We start from the raw sequence: 15,697 nt of genomic DNA, 5'->3' as shown, positions 1-15,697 counted from the left end.
ATGGTACAAGTGACAAAGAAAGTGATGAATTTGAGATTCTGTTCATGGTAGAAAGCTGCTCCCATGGATTGCTCAAACAGTAGCAATGGATTCATTTTGTTAACACCTAAGCAAAAGTGTGAATAATTGATAACGGAAAACAAAATATTCTTTCATTTCTTCATTTCATAAAGTGGTCTGGTGTGGTATATCTCAGGTTGCTGCTCATTAGAAGAGGGGTTGTCACGTGCTTATGGTAGCTGTAGTACTGCTAGCTAACTCTGCTCGCTTGCTGCCAACAGTTTCGTTCCTTGCAATGAGCAGAGCGCAGCTTTTCACCTTTTGGCAGTCAGTTCTCAAACTGATGGACTAAAGCAGCTGAACAGTTGTTATCTGTTCTATAAGAGATGGGGAGATCAGATGAATGCAAACAAGCCTCAAAGGGATTATGTTTGCAAAAGAAGCAGTGTTACACTAGTTGGTCTAGCCATTGTTGGCAGGATTGTCATGCTTGTGCCCTCTACAGCTTACTTTCCTCTCCTTGCTCCTAAAATGGCTAGCCCATTTTTTGTTCTGTGGTGACAGGCCCTGTTAGTGACATTCAGAGAACTTGAGAAACAAGTAGCATAGAAGTTAGAGGTTCTGTATATGTACAGAATACATTAATCCTTGGTATACACTTCTTTGTTAGTTGCGATGTTGAGCACAATTTGATTATTAATTTCTTCAGTTTTCAGAGGAAAATGCAACCAAGATGAAGAAAATATATGGGGAATTTTGCAGCCATCAGAAAGAAGCTGTTAATCTCTTCAAAGAGTTGCAGCAAAACAAGAAATTCCAGAATTTTATTAAGGTATGTTTCCACATGAATGTGATCCCTATGTAGCCTTTTATTTAAAATTTAGGATCAAAATTATATTCAGTAACTCTCTTTAATAGTTAATAAAAATGGCAAGTTTTTTTCGTTCTTAATGAGTGAGCTGATAAATTTCATTTTTCTTTCAAATATTTGAAAGCTTTGGCATCCAGTGTATATTACGTACGTGTTTCTGTTGTAGCATACCTCATCCCTCAGTGCAGCAAATCTTCTTTAGGGATCGTTCAGATAACCCAGCATTTCATTTCAGTTTAGTCTAACATGTTGAGATCATATTTCTTATTAGTCAATTGGTGCTTTGATAAGCATTTACTACTTAAGGTATGTATTTGTGTCTGTACAGCTGAGGAACAGCAACCTGTTGGCACGACGCCGAGGAATCCCTGAGTGCATTCTGCTTGTCACTCAGCGAATCACCAAATACCCTGTTCTGGTTGAAAGGATATTGCTGTACACAAAAGGTGAATAAAAACTGAGTGTAGCTTCATGTCTGGAATCACAGCAAAATTCTAATGTAAGGAATATGCACTGATACAATTTATACAAAGAATGAAATTCATTGTTCTGTAGAGAAATACAGCAATGTAAGTAACTACTGTTCAGGCAAATATCACTTAAACTGTGTGTCTAGTATACATAGTCTTTGCCAAAGTTAGGATTCCAGCCAGGTAAGTCCTAGAAGTCCAGTAGAACATGTTTTAGCTAAAGATCTTGAATAGAGGATGTGAATTAATTCAGGTAAGTATGTGCATGTTCTTTGAAATGAGTTCCAGTGAAGGATCTTGTAAAGTTAGACAAATTATTGCTTGCCTTTTCAAAAAAAGTTTGAATAACCCTTCAATTCTGTAGAGTATTTTAGAAATGCTAGTAGCTTACAGATATTACCCTCAAAATGGGCAATAAGTGATTATTGCAGAAAGTTTTTATATGATATTTCTACATTGTAGAAAGTTGCAAAATTTCCTTGGAAGCTGTCCTTGAAATCCTATTTTAATTTATTTTTAACTCTTAACCAGCAGAGTAATATATGATTTACTTAGTAAAAAAAAATTGAGATGCTAACAGCTCAAAAATATGTCAGAAATATTCAACATGTAGTTTTGACTGATGAATAAATCTGAGGTACCTGTCATCTTTTAATAAGCAAACCAAAGGCAGATATCTCTAGTATTTCTAGTAAGTTGATTACTGGGTTCAAGTTAAAATGACATATTTATCCATTTAATCCTTGCATCATGTTGATTAGTTCTGAGAAAGTAAGGAATAATATTTTCTCTTGAATATGTCAGCTACTATCATGTTGTTTATTTTTTGTTTCGTACAGAAGGAACAGAAGAACATAAAGACCTGTGCAAAGCCCTTCGTTTAATTAAGGACATGATTGCAGCAGTAGATTTAAAAGTTAATGAATATGAGAAAAAGCAAAAGCTGTTGGAAATTCTCAGTCGGACTGAAAACAAAACATACACAAAGCTGAAAAATGGCCATGTTTTTAGGAAGCAAGACTTACTGAGAAAAGAGAGTATACTTCTTCATGAAGGTTTAGTGTACTGGAAAACAGCTACTGGTCGTTTCAAAGGTATTCCATCCTAGCAGTAAAGTCCTCTCTTTATTTGCAAGTAACATATAAAGATTGGTTTAAGAATGAAAATATTTTGTTACGCTGTATTGCAAGCACAGATTTTTGGGTGAATGGTATTGAGAATATTTCAGAAATTGCTAGAAGAGTAGTTCCAAAAGCTGCCATGTTTTATAGGTAATTCCCTGTGTATTTAAAATGCCAAGTTTGCCTACAGTGCCTGGGAAACTAAATTTTTTACATTCTACAATCAGTTCCATTTTTTTTTTTCTTCCTGCCATTTCTTTAAGTTCCCACAGTTTACAGCTTCATCCCATTAAGTAGATTCTTGACTTATATATTTATATTCTTCACAGAATTGACCATTGAAAATAAGGCATTAAAATTACATGTGGTTCTTCAGTGGTACTGGCACACAGACAGTGGAAAAGAAAACATGGAGGCAAATATGGCCAGAGCCCAGTTTTCACATTCAAGCCCATAGACTGATTTTCAATCTAATCACGTTGGTGTTTGTTTTTTTGAAGCTTACTAATACTTCTTTTAAGCTTTACAAAGCTATCTGCTTACTATTACTTCCGAAATGCTTTCATTGGTATAATACTGTGCTGTGATAGGCAAAACAAAATTTGTGTGAGTTGTTCTTTGCCAGGTTGCCTGTCAGTGGCCTGGGAAATGTGGGGAGACATCTGAGTGAGGGTTTTTTCTTTCCATGGGCCAGTGCTCCAGCACTGTGCTGCAGAAGGGTGGATAGTAGAAAGTGTGGTCTTTCCCAGGAGGTACAAAGTGATGTCTTGCAGTTGCTTTGTGCAGACCGTAGGGCAATCCAGCTATTTCCTGTTTAGTTTACAGTAGGATTATACGGGAGCCTTATTGATCAGGGTTTCTTTCTTTTTAAAGTATAAAAGAAGAAATTAAGTATAGTATTAAATATAACCTTTCATTAAGAAAAAAAATTCCTTTTCTCATTTTAAGACACCTTAGCTCTGCTTCTAACTGATGTGCTGCTGTTCTTACAAGAAAAAGATCAAAAATACATCTTTGCAGCTGTTGTAAGTATATTATCAGACTTTTGAATATATAGATTACATTTTTGTTTGCGTATTTCTCAAATGTGAGGTCCCTTTCTAGGTTATTCTCACATATTGTTTAATTTCTTTAATCCTGGTAGTATATTCAGAACAGTAATGTACCAGTATATGGAAAATATGGTTTATTTTCAAAATTAAGTAATTTGCGGGGGGAAGTAGGATAAAACAACAGAATGATGTTCAGTGATGTGCCTCATCTGGTTATGAGGTTGGGAAGCAGAGCAGGCTCTTTCACATTTATCTAAATTTATCTAAAATAATTTTTAACTTCTGGTTCTGTTAAACAAAACAGAAGAATAATTTGACTGCAGATGTAGTAGTAAATATGCATAAAATATATGAAAGGTCGTGGGCTGAAGTTCCCAAACTTATTATAAATACTATATAAATACCGTGTGTCAGTATCATTGATCCTCTGGGATTTATTTTTTAGCTCATACACAATGCTTTACCTGTTCATAAACACTGTAAGGTATTTTAAAAGATAGTTTAAAAAGATGTCTGAATACTTAACTCTAGCAACCATACACTTGGTGAGAACATGAATAGGCTGAGTATACAAGGAGGAGAATTAGTTCAGTTAATTGAAAAAATGACTTATAAAAGTATGGTATATTATGAGAAACATTTTTTTTTCCCTCCATATACCATGACTGTCTACCCCAGGACCAGAAGCCTTCAGTTATCTCTCTTCAGAAACTCATAGTAAGAGAAGTAGCCAATGAAGAAAGGGGGATGTTTCTGATCAGCGCTTCATCTGCGGGACCTGAAATGTATGAGATTCACACCAACTCCAAAGAGGAACGTAAAAGCTGGATGAGGCATATTCAAGATGCAGTGGAAAGGTAGAGGAAAAGGCTTTTGGTTTTCACCCTGGCAGTCCAAAGCAGAAAGGAGGTCATTTGTGTATTTGTTGCTGTGTGCTCTCTATTCTGCACTGCACTGGATCTATCCTGTGAGACTGGGTTCACAAACACCAAAACCTCACCATCACTTCTGCCAAACTACCTGTTATCTTCTGTTTTACTGCTGAACCAACAGACCTTTCCTGCTCCCCATCAGATGTCATCACCTGTCTTTTTAGGCTTCTCTCACCTTTGCTTTTGGCACTGGATGCTTTCTTGGGTTCTGCAAATGTCCATACATCCATTCTGGATAAATTCCCAGTTACACCTTGGTATTAGTTCCTCTAGGAATGGCAAGGAAAGCATTGTTCTGTGTGGGAGCTGCAAACCTGCAAGAGGGCCAGCCACCCATTCACTGCATGATGTAACCTTATCAGGATTGAAAAGAATCCTCCAGTCTTGTTTATACCCATTTACTGCTTTAGGCAAATGCTATGCTGATGGATTGGAGCAAAAGTTGGTGCTGATGTTGTGCGGTTTATTATGAATGCAACACTGTACTGAAGATAATTATAAGATGTTCAGATTTTGTTTTATCCACCTTTGTTTCATCTCTAAAGTTGTCCAGAGGAACAAGAGGAAGGAAAAATGAATGAATCTGATGAGGACAGATGTATCGCTGAGGCCAAAGCATCCAAAATTCAGAAATGTCAAGGTGTGGTACCTTTCCTGTCACTCTGAGACCTCCCATGTCCTCAGAGTTTAGGATGAAGGAATAACATGCACATGTTGGCTGATGCATTCAGAATGGCTTAATATGCAGAGCCACAGCAGAGAAAGACAGGGTTATCTGATTGTATGATGGGAGTTGCCTGAAAAATAACCATTTTTTTTCCAAGTACTTTATATTTCTACTACATTATTGTGAGTACAAAAGAAAAGGTAAAGCGGATTATTTCAGAATAAGCACTGAATTTAGCAGATTAGCATCAAGGTCAGATAGTTTCCTGTTTGTGGAAGTACCTCAAGTATTCAGTAACTGTACAACTTTACTTGTTTGTGGCAATACCTCAAATCTTCAGTAACTGTACTGTTCTACTTGTTTATGGCAGTACATCTTTGCAGCTTTTATTTTTGTCTGAAAATATCACTAACAAAGACAAATTTTGCTTTCTTGCTTCCCCTGCACTTAACTTCCAGATCTTTAAGTGCTGTAAGGAGAAAAATTTCACCAGTGTCCCTCCTGGAGAGAGACAGGGGGAAGGGAATCCTCCACTGAGAGTAGATGTTCTTCTTTGATGTTGAGACAAGTGAACGAGCCAAGTGCTTTTCCAGCATTGCTTATTGTGTGTATAGCAGGAGGTAGCTGAGTGCTCCAGAACACAGGCAAGGCCACCTCATCAGGATAGGGCAGTTGCCTGGTCTGTTGTCAGTCAGGACAGACTGTGGGATGAATTTGGGTCCTAGCCACTCACAAAAGGTATTGTGCAAGTCTGTTGCCTAGCTTGTTAGCAGTGTCTGTGTGGTGCAAGCATTAGAACTGTGAATGTCCAAAGTGCTTTACCTGAAGGTTAAAAAAATATTAATATGCTACTCAATTTTTGTTGACAGAATCACTGAGTAACCAGGACCAGCAGATCTGCAGCTGCTTGGAAGGCAAGTTGCAGATCTATGCAGAACTGGTAGATATGAATGGGTTTGAGGATGTTCATGTAGAGCCTCACCTTCTTATCAAACCGGATTCTGGAGAAACTCCACAGGCTGCTTCATTGCTGGCAGCAGCACTCAGAGAAGGTGAGTTTGTATGGGAAGAGTGGGATGTATTCTGCCCTCTTCAAATGAGAAGACATTTCCAGGTAACAAAATACAGCCATGTTGCCTTGTGTTGCAATTCTACCAAGTCTCCAGAGCTGGCAGTGTCAAAACTTGGAAAATAACGCTGAGGAAAAGTCTCTTGAGTTTATACTTGTCAGGTGCATAAGACAGTATCTGCCAGACTGTGAGATAAGGGTTATGTTTACTGCATAACATCATACATAAGGAGGCCGGACTGTGGTGTTAGATTATATCCAAGGAGTGTTTCCTTAATTGGCCTCCTTGCAGTACAGCCTTGTGAAGAAGATCACGGGATACAGTGTGATTCTGCGTCTGGTCCCTTACCCTCACCTGCCTAGGTTGATTTGATGATAGGTCTGGATCACGTAGGGTCATATACAAACCAAACTTCAGATGATATTGGCAGATTTGCCAAGACACACCTGCCATTAGAGGAGCTGTGTTTTTCTGCATAATATCTAGCAGGGGCTAGATAGCCTTGTGCCTACGGTGTTGTCCTCTGAAGTAAGGAAGACTGGTATTTGTTGATGTCTTGTCTAGCTGGAGCTTTAGCCACATTCCTTTTAAACTTAGCTGAAATGAGTCCTGATAAACTGAGCCATATCCAGCATAGGGGTGTACTCTGAGAAGTACTGCAAGATTATAGCATCACCTAGAGTGAGATCTGTGAGCAAATAACCAACTGTCAACCCTAATAGCAAAGGTTGACCTCCATCATCATTATGAAGTCAGAAAATAAGTTTATTGGCAGAATTTGTCTTTGGATAGAGAATATAAGGTAGTGATGCAGGAATAGATATGATTTTATGTAAAACAGCAGCCTCTACTGATACAGCTGATTCTGCTCACTTTTAATTTTCACTTTCTTTCATGCTACTGTTACTGTTGATGATGTCTTTTCAGCCCACTGTAATGAATTTACAGCAATGTGTGGAGGATTGTTTTCCAGAACACAAATACTAAGTCCTTGAGCTAACAACAATCTCTATAGCAGTAAAGCACTACTCAGAGTAGAGAAGGATAGAATTAGGAAATGCTTAGGTGAATTATATATATTCAAATCTATGGGAAAGATGGAATAAATCCAAGTATGCTCTGGGAGCTGGCCAATATCTTTGTGAGGATGCTTTCTATCATCTTCAAAGGGTCAAGGTGATCAGGAGATGTTCCTGATGACTTGAAGAACACAACCATCATTAATTACACTGTTCTTCAAGAAGGAAGATAAAGGGAACTACAAAGCAGTCATCCTCAGCTTAGCCTCTAGGAAGATGATGGAGCAAATACTCAAAGAAGCCTTTTACAAAAATGTGAAGAGGTGACTGGCAACAGCCAGTATGTATTAATTGAGGGCAAATTGAGCAACCCAATGGCTTTTATGATGAGCAGAGATCAGCGCATGTTTTTACCTTTATATCTGCAAGACCATCAATGTGCCCTGCACAGGCTGTAGTATCCTTACAGCTGAGTTGGTGACATAAGGACTACATAACTGGTTGGAAAATTGGCTGGCTTGCTGGGCTCACAGGATTTTGATCTGCAGTACAGTGTCCAGCTGGCAATGTGTTATTAAGGGAGAGGGAATCTCTAATAGGGAGTTAGGGATGGATATTGAGACCAGTACTTTTCAACCTATTATTAGTGAAGTAACAAAGGAATTGAGTAAACTCTCAGCAAATTAATGACTGACAGCAAATGAGGAGGAGTGATTATTGTGCTGAAGAGATCTCAACAGACTGGGAAAACATGCTGAGAAACCTCAAAAAAATGTCAGAGACAGTGCAAAGTTCTGCATCTGGGATGGAGTAATCCATGTATTGGTAGAGGCTGGATACAGGCTGGGTAGAAAATAGCTTTGCAGAAGTGCACCTGGCAGTCCTAGTGAACAGCAAGTTGACCATGAACCAGCAATGTGCCTTTGTGGCAAAGAAGGGCAGCAGCCTTGTGGGCTGCTGTAATAGGAGAAGCATCACTAGCAGGTCAAGGGAGGTGGCCCTTCCTCTACTCACCTGTCGTGGGAAGTATCTTGAATGCTGTGTCCAGTGGTGGGTCATGGACATACTGGAGAGAGTCCAGTGAAGGGCATGAAGAATGTGATGTTTGAGGAAGGGCTGAGAAAGCTAAGCCTTGAAATAAGAAGGCTTGGTGGATCTTACAACTGTCCTCAACCAGATAAAAGGACTATAACAGAAGCTGAAGAAGAGCAGAGAAGCCATTATCTACCATGTTTGAGAAGTCTTGGAAGTCTGGTGAAGTTCCCACTGCCTTTAAGAGGAGAAACAAAACCCCCATTTTTAACAAGGGGAAAAAGGAATACTGAAGAACCACAGGCCAGTCAGTCTCACCTCTGTGCCTGGCAAGATCACAGAGCAGATCCTCCTGGAAACTATGCTAAGGCATGTGGAAAATAAGGTGATTGATGGCAGCCAACATGGCTTCACTAAGGGTAGATTATGCCTGACATACCTGGTGGCCTTCTACAATGGGGTTAAACATTGGTGAATAGAGGAAGAGCAGCTGACATCATCTGCCTGGACTTGTGCAAAGCATTTGACACTGTCCCACACAATGTCCTTGTCTCTAAATTGGAGAGGCATGGATTTGATGGATGTATCACTTTGTAGGTAAGGAATTGGCTGAATGGTCACACTCAGAGAGGGTTGTGGTCAATGGCTCAATGTCCAAGTGGAGACAGTAACAAGTGGTCATCCTCAGGGGTTGGTATTGGGACCTGTGCTATTTAACATCTTGGTTGCTGACATGGACAGTCGGATTGATTGCACCGTCAGCAAGTCTGCTGATGACACTTCTTGCTGAAGCTGTGTGGTGCAGTCAATACACTGGAGGAAAAGGTTGCCACCCAGATGGACCTGGACAGGCTCGAGAGGTGGGCCTGTGTGAACCTCATGAGGTTCAACAAGGCCAAGTCCTGCATCTCGGATGGGACAATCCCAAGCACAAGTACAAGCTTTGCAGAGAGCAACCCTGAGAAGAAGGACCTGGGGTTATTGGTTGATGAGAAGCTCAACATGAGCTGGCAATGTGCTGTCACATCCCAGAAAGCCAACTGTATCCTTGGCTACATCAAAAGAAGCATGGCCAGCAGGGTGGAGGAGGTGATTTCTCCCTCTCTGCTCTGCTCTTGTGAGACCCCACCTGGACTGCTGCATTCAGGTCTGGGGCCCCCAGCACAAGGAGGTCATGGACCTGTTGGAGAGAGTCCAGAGAGGGAGCACAAGGATGATCAATGGGCTGGAGCACCTCTCCTATGAAAAAAAAGCTGAGAGAGCTGGGTTTGTTCAGCCTAGAGAAGAGAAGGCTCTGGGGAGACCTACAGTGGCCTTCCAGTAGAGGGGGCCTACAGGAAAGCTGTGGGGGGAGTCTTTGTCAGGGAGTGTTTTAATGGGACAAGTGGTAAAGGCTTTAAACTAAAACAGTGTAGATTTAGATAAGATATAAGGAGGAAATTCTTTGCTGTGAGGGTGGTGAGGCACTGAAACAGGTTGCCCAGAGAAGCTATGGATGCCCCATCCCTGAAGTTCAAGGCCAGGCTGGATGGGACTTTGGGCAACCTGGTCTGGTGGGGGGTGTCCCTGCCCATGGCAGGGGGAGTGGAACAGGGTGATCTTCAATGTCTCTTCCAACCCAAACCATTCTGTGATTTTATGAAGCTGGACTTTTCCTGGAGGTGCATGGGGATAGGACAGGAGGCAGCAGGCACAGGTTGGAACATGGAGAATTCCAAGAGAATAAAAGAAAAAATTATATTACTGTGGGAATGGTCAAAAACTGGAGCAAGTCTCTCAGAGAGGTTGTGACTCTCAATCCCTCGAGATTTTAAAAGCTTGCTTGTACAAAGCTCTGAGTGACCCAATGCAGTTGACCAGAAGTTTGGACTAGATGGCTTCTGAAAATCCCTTCCAGACTGAAGTTATTCTACAACTTGTTGTCATTTATTTATGCACAAAGGAGCTATTTAAAGGGCCTCTAAGTGTTCATGTTTTCCTCTCTAGTTGAAAATCTCTGTGTTGCTGTCACGTCACAAGTGAGTGAAACAGATAAATCATCAGAGGAAAGTACTGAAGAATTAAATTTGAAGTATGAACTTAGTGCCAATGAAATCTTGGAATCTTCCCCTGGTGGTGAGTAAAATTTGATGTTTTTATATATTGAGATTGCTGAAGTAATTGATACAGGATTTTTTATTTTATTTTATTTTTTTTTGGAAAGCTTTCTCAGTCTATGTCAGAATCAATAAAAAATAACGTAACAAAAGTTGTCTTTGGACGAATGCTCAGATAGTGTAAATTGTCATATAAATTCATTAATGCAAATGGACTGTTTGCATCCACTGCAGCTTTTCCTTATCAAGTCTGTAATCAGCATTATCGAGTCTGATTTGTGTATCTTCATACATAATATATACATGATTTCTAGTCTTTGTTGCTCAGCTCCACAGCAAATGTATATTTCAGTGTAGCCCATTTCCTGGCTACTAATTTTTGTCTGAAGGCCTGAAAGCCAGCTTATAAGTAGGATTGATATTGCAATAATTTCAGCTATAAAATGTATAACATGATTTTCTTGCAACAAAAAAAATACAAATTAAGTCCTGTAAAAGCCATTGCTGCAGAGCAGAGCGTTTTTAGTGATATGGCTGTATTTATATCTTAACTTTCATCATATAAATACTAATGATTTTTGTGGCAGGAAAAACAGATTGTCCCAGCCATGCCATCCTGACTTTGAAACTTGTTTTTCCACAGCCTAAAATTCTAGAGCATTAGGTATTTTTAGCGTCCTGTGTGTAGCTGTGAAAAAAATGTGCCCTTTGTTTCTGCAGTCCAAATATGCTTTGATACACCTTTCTCTTGCATCCTGTTGGGGTCTTATTTGTTAGATGCAGAAATGAAGGAAGTTGAAGAATCATCTGACGTCGATCTCAGTGAAGGCACATTTCCTGTTGATAAGGAAATGTCAGATGACAATGTAGAGTATAAGGTAGTGTAACTGATTTCTGTTCCTGTGTTGTATTTATGACTGTGGGTACTGGGAATGTAACTGCTGTCCAAATGTTTAAGGGATGTCTAAAGACTGTTCCAAAACTTGAAGCATGGGATAGGCACATTTCCTCCAAGTCCAGATAATTCAATTTAATAGAGGTCACTGCAATTAATGATGAATTAAAAAAATCATAAAAAATCCAAACACAAAACAATTTTCCTGACAGGCTTACGGATTGGTGGGTGTGATAGCAGCCACAAGGCTTTTGTATGGGCCACTTAAGACCCTGGTTCTCCGCTGTCATCCATCCATCTCTGTGGAGTTGATAATATTCCCTTTACTCCCTCCTCCTGTTCACAGGATGATGAGTCTCCTCCAATGACAGAGACCTCAGCTAATGCAAGGGAGACTTATGCATTGGAAGAGTTTCATCCTCAGAACAAGAATATAAAATAGTACAGATTGTCTTATGCCAGCTTGCTTCAGAATTTTGAATTAGAACAAAATGGAGCTATTAAAGAATGGAAGAGAAACGGCACATTTTCAAAGTCTTGTAACTCTTAAGCAAGTCTGGGGAAAAAAATTAATGAAAAGTCAGTTCTGGGCAGAATTATAAATGGCAAATTTAAGGTAGCAGCAGAGAGTGTTACAGCAAGAGCAGTATGAATTAGTATGTGCAAATAAACTGAACTGTAATTGTGTAGACCTTAGATGGAGGGACAGAACCACAAAATGAATAAAAGGGAGAGACAAGAACAGAAGATACATGGCATGAAATGGAAAGCAAAGTTTGCTAGAAAAGTAGATGCTTAGCATTAAGGTAATGTCTGCATCAGATCAGAAAGAGGGCTTGTGTACCTGAAACCTTGGATGTTTTTTCTAGCTCTTTCTGTGAGACTCTTACTAAAACACTTGTTTCCCTTTAAACCTTACCTCATGTTCAGCTTTATGTCACCTTGTCTACCAGACTGCTGCTTAGAAGAGTAGAAAGGAAAGTGTGTATGGAAAAAAACAGGGTAGGGACAATTCCAAGTGAGGGGTCACAGAAGTTAGATGAAATGAAATAAAATAATAAAAGGTACAAGGGCTTAGATCTACCCCATTAAAAGTTTCAGTAGTTCCACATGAAAAAAATGCCATTGGGGTTACAGAGAAAACAGAGCCACACTTTTCTCAGAGGTACACAGCAACATAATGAGCATCAAAGGTTACAAGTTGAAGCAAGGGAAATTCTGATTGTATATAAGGGGGAAAAAATTACCACAAAGGAAGGTAATCAAGCAGGAACAGGTTGCCCAGAGAGTCAGTAGGGTCTCTGTCCTTGGGGATTTCCAGTATTTGACTGGAGAAGGCCCTGAGCAACCTCACCTAACTTTGAAGCTAGCCCTGCTTTGAACAACAGCTGGACTAGAGGTTTTCCAGCAAGCCATCCCAATTCCTTATTCTGGTCTATCCTATTATTTGGGCAACAGTTATGTCACATTTTACTGTGTCAAAATCAGATTCACCAGGAGGTGGCAGGATGTGCAAACAGAACAGGAAAGGCAAGGGCTTTCTAAGGCAGAGTATGCTCACCAGCCTGCCTTTAGATGCTGTGTGCACTGCCTTGAAGTTGTGGGATGGCAGGACTGGTGTCAGATCAGCTAGCCTGGGAAAAGAGCCAGAAAGCCAGACTGAAAACGCCTAGCTCTGGGATTAGGTGCTGATCGAGCAGCAGGAGGAGCACACAATGCTCCTCCTGGGATGCCAAGTGGCCAGTAGTGGGAGGCAGTCTCCATCTCATCCTCCTGCTCCTGTGTTGTGATTGCATCTCCAGCTGGTTACCTGAGGAATGGCAGGCTGCACTGGGGTCTGAACATCTGCTGCTCATCACTCTTAACAAAGGTGTAGAGTGGCAGGGAGGTGGTGGTGGACAAGTAAAACAGCTGAATGTGTTGGTTCAGACCTCATAGCCATGCCAAAGCTAGCCAGGCCTTGAATCCCCCTGTACACCTTCTTTGTTAAATTAAACAGGGCTTAAAAGAAAGAAACAAAGTGTAGAGTTGATCCCACACCTCTGTTCAATGAGTGGGCCCTCCTTCATACACTTCCTCACCCCACCTGCATCTGCATCTTCTCTTCTCTCTTCATTCCTTCTTCACCCTCCTCTTCCTCCCTGTCTGCTGCTTGTGTTGGCAGCCCAGCACAGGAGGGCTGAGCTCCCGTGTGTCTGTCCCAGTGCTGCAGAGGCATCCCTGCCATGTCCTCTGTGTCTTGTGGCAGGGAGAGTTGTTGGGTTCATGGCTGCAGTAGGAAGTGGAGGAGGAGAAGGTGTGGGGAGGGAAATACTGAAGGGAGATAATGAGGGAGAATGCAAGCTGTGGAGGAAATGCAGCAGCTGGTGCTCCTTTTTCCTGAACTTCATCTTCATTGTGAGCTCTGTTTTGGGGTCTGGCCTTTTTTGTCTTCATTTCCAGTTATTGCAGCGAAATGGAGCAGCTGTTGTGCTCTCTGTGATGGGAAATGAGGCTCAGTAGAGAACTTAAGAGAATTAAAGAAAGAGCAAATATTCCCCAAGCCCTCCTCCACTCCTCTAAAAAAAAATTACAGAAATCATACAGGAAGTCTTTCCAGTGTAGCCTCAGGAGGGATTGTGTTTTATTTCTCCACTGTTTCACCTTATCTTTCTCAGAGGAGTTGTTTTTCATGCAGAAGGGATTATGGGTGGCTTCACCCCATAAATTTAAAAAGCTTCTTAGGAAAAAGGGGATAGGGTGGAAAGTGCAAAGTGGATGAGACCCGTTTGAAAGCAGCAAGCCTAGCTGCCGTGGATGGTAGTCACTATGCCATTAGGTTTCCCACAGTACAGCAGGCACACAGCCCTAGCTCTGTGCCTCACTGCTCACTGCAGGCATTCACCATAACCCACTAATGTAACTTCTGTCAGCTTCTTACTCTATTAATGCCTTGATTTCTGAAGAGTCTTGAGCTGTTTCATCCTACTAGAAGTAATCTAAACCCACTCTGCTGTATATACAGAAGTCTGGTTACTGTATTTCAGAACTGTCAGGTAAACAGAGAGTGAATGGAAATGTCTCTTCTGTGTAGCATTAGTCACAAGAGGATTAAAATTGTGGATGAAATATTTTTGTTTTTACAGTTGTGCTTAGGATCTCTAGTGATTTCCACGGAAACTACAGTGTTGATGAATTATTAGTCTTCATAGATTATTGCTTCTGTCTTTTTTCACATACCCACGAGAGAGTTTGACTCAGCACTGCATATATTAGCAATATGAATGTCTCCACTAGTAAAAAAAAAATAAATACCTAGATGATACAATTGTAAAATTAAGAACTACTTTTTAAAGCAATGTGTGTTTATTTTAGGAAGGAAGTATGAGTTTCCCAGGATCTACAGGGACAGAGGTGAGTTTATTTAAACCCCAGACAGAATATAGTAACTATTTAGTTAATAGTGGACAAAGCTTTGAAAATCCTTCTCCTTTGTTTTCTAGATTGTACAAGCAATCCAGAATCTAACTCGTCTCTTGTACAGCATACAGGTGACTACTCCACTGTTAACTTTGTAGAGCAATTAGTCTTGGTAATTTACTTCTTAAGGATTGTTTTCATCTCGCACTATTTTTAGACATTATATCAGTGGATACTTATCTCTACTAACTGTTGCACAAGCTGTCATATGATATATTTTTATTTTGCATCAGTGATGTGTTTCTTTTAAGAACTGAATAATGCATGCTTGGAGATTACTTCCCTCCCAAAAAGGATGTACGTACAGTCAAAAGTCTAGGGAGGAAGTAAAATGATGGCTTGAGCTGAGCTGATGTCATTTGATGTAGAAATTTCTGAAATTATAGTTCAAAATATTGAAAAAATGTAAGTATTTTGCTTAGAATATTCTTCTGGCAACTGCTAAACCACACCTCTGCCACTTACGTGACAAGTCAACCCAGTGAAGATATTTCAACCTCCGTGTACATTCTGTAGGGCCTTAGTCTAAGGCTTGTGCCTCTTCCATGCCATGTTTGAATATTTTAGCTTCTTTTCCCTCAGTTAGGTGCAATTTGAAGATTAATTTTGAAATGTTTCACTTAACTTCTAAGCTTTCTTGACATTAGCATGCTTCTTAACAATCCCTGAAACCTTAGGCTTAGAAATTAAGTGGATTGAAACAATACAAAAGCAAAATAAAAGGCCTGCAAATCAGGCAAAATATTGGAAAAAATGAAAAACAAATAGCTTAATACCAGTGGCAGTAAAGTAAAGGGATCATGCCTTATTGTCCAGACCATGAAAATTATATAAGCTGGCAGTATAGGTCCAAAGGAACAAAACAGAACATACTGTCCTTGTCCTGTTTACAAATCACTGTAACTGACCCAGTACTGGGGGAAGAGCCAAAAAAAAAAAAAAAAAAAAAAAGTGGGAAAAGCTAAAAGAATCTCTAGCTTTACGAAATGTGCAGTTGGGGGTGGATGGCATGG

At 40.2% G+C, this 15,697-nt stretch overlaps 1 protein-coding gene across 6 annotated transcripts in view; it reads left to right on the top strand.

The window, feature by feature from the left end:
* Positions 1-15,697, top strand: part of ARHGEF28 (Rho guanine nucleotide exchange factor 28) — a 127,695-nt gene that overhangs the window by 91,011 nt on the left and 20,987 nt on the right. For all 6 annotated transcript variants that reach the window (XM_035310022.1, XM_035310024.1, XM_035310023.1 and 3 more), the window contains 11 exons: positions 710-832; positions 1,200-1,317; positions 2,181-2,435; positions 3,411-3,487; positions 4,193-4,371; positions 4,992-5,086; positions 5,983-6,165; positions 10,221-10,349; positions 11,108-11,208; positions 14,580-14,618; positions 14,708-14,755. In XM_035310022.1, coding sequence (XP_035165913.1) covers positions 710-832; positions 1,200-1,317; positions 2,181-2,435; positions 3,411-3,487; positions 4,193-4,371; positions 4,992-5,086; positions 5,983-6,165; positions 10,221-10,349; positions 11,108-11,208; positions 14,580-14,618; positions 14,708-14,755 — 1,347 coding nt within the window. The remainder of the gene's footprint in view (positions 1-709; positions 833-1,199; positions 1,318-2,180; positions 2,436-3,410; positions 3,488-4,192; positions 4,372-4,991; positions 5,087-5,982; positions 6,166-10,220; positions 10,350-11,107; positions 11,209-14,579; positions 14,619-14,707; positions 14,756-15,697) is intronic.

Source organism: Oxyura jamaicensis, chromosome Z (assembly GCF_011077185.1).
Source record: "Oxyura jamaicensis isolate SHBP4307 breed ruddy duck chromosome Z, BPBGC_Ojam_1.0, whole genome shotgun sequence".
NCBI classification, from domain to species: Eukaryota; Metazoa; Chordata; class Aves; order Anseriformes; family Anatidae; genus Oxyura; species Oxyura jamaicensis.
This window is presented reverse-complemented; position numbering and strand designations above follow the sequence as displayed.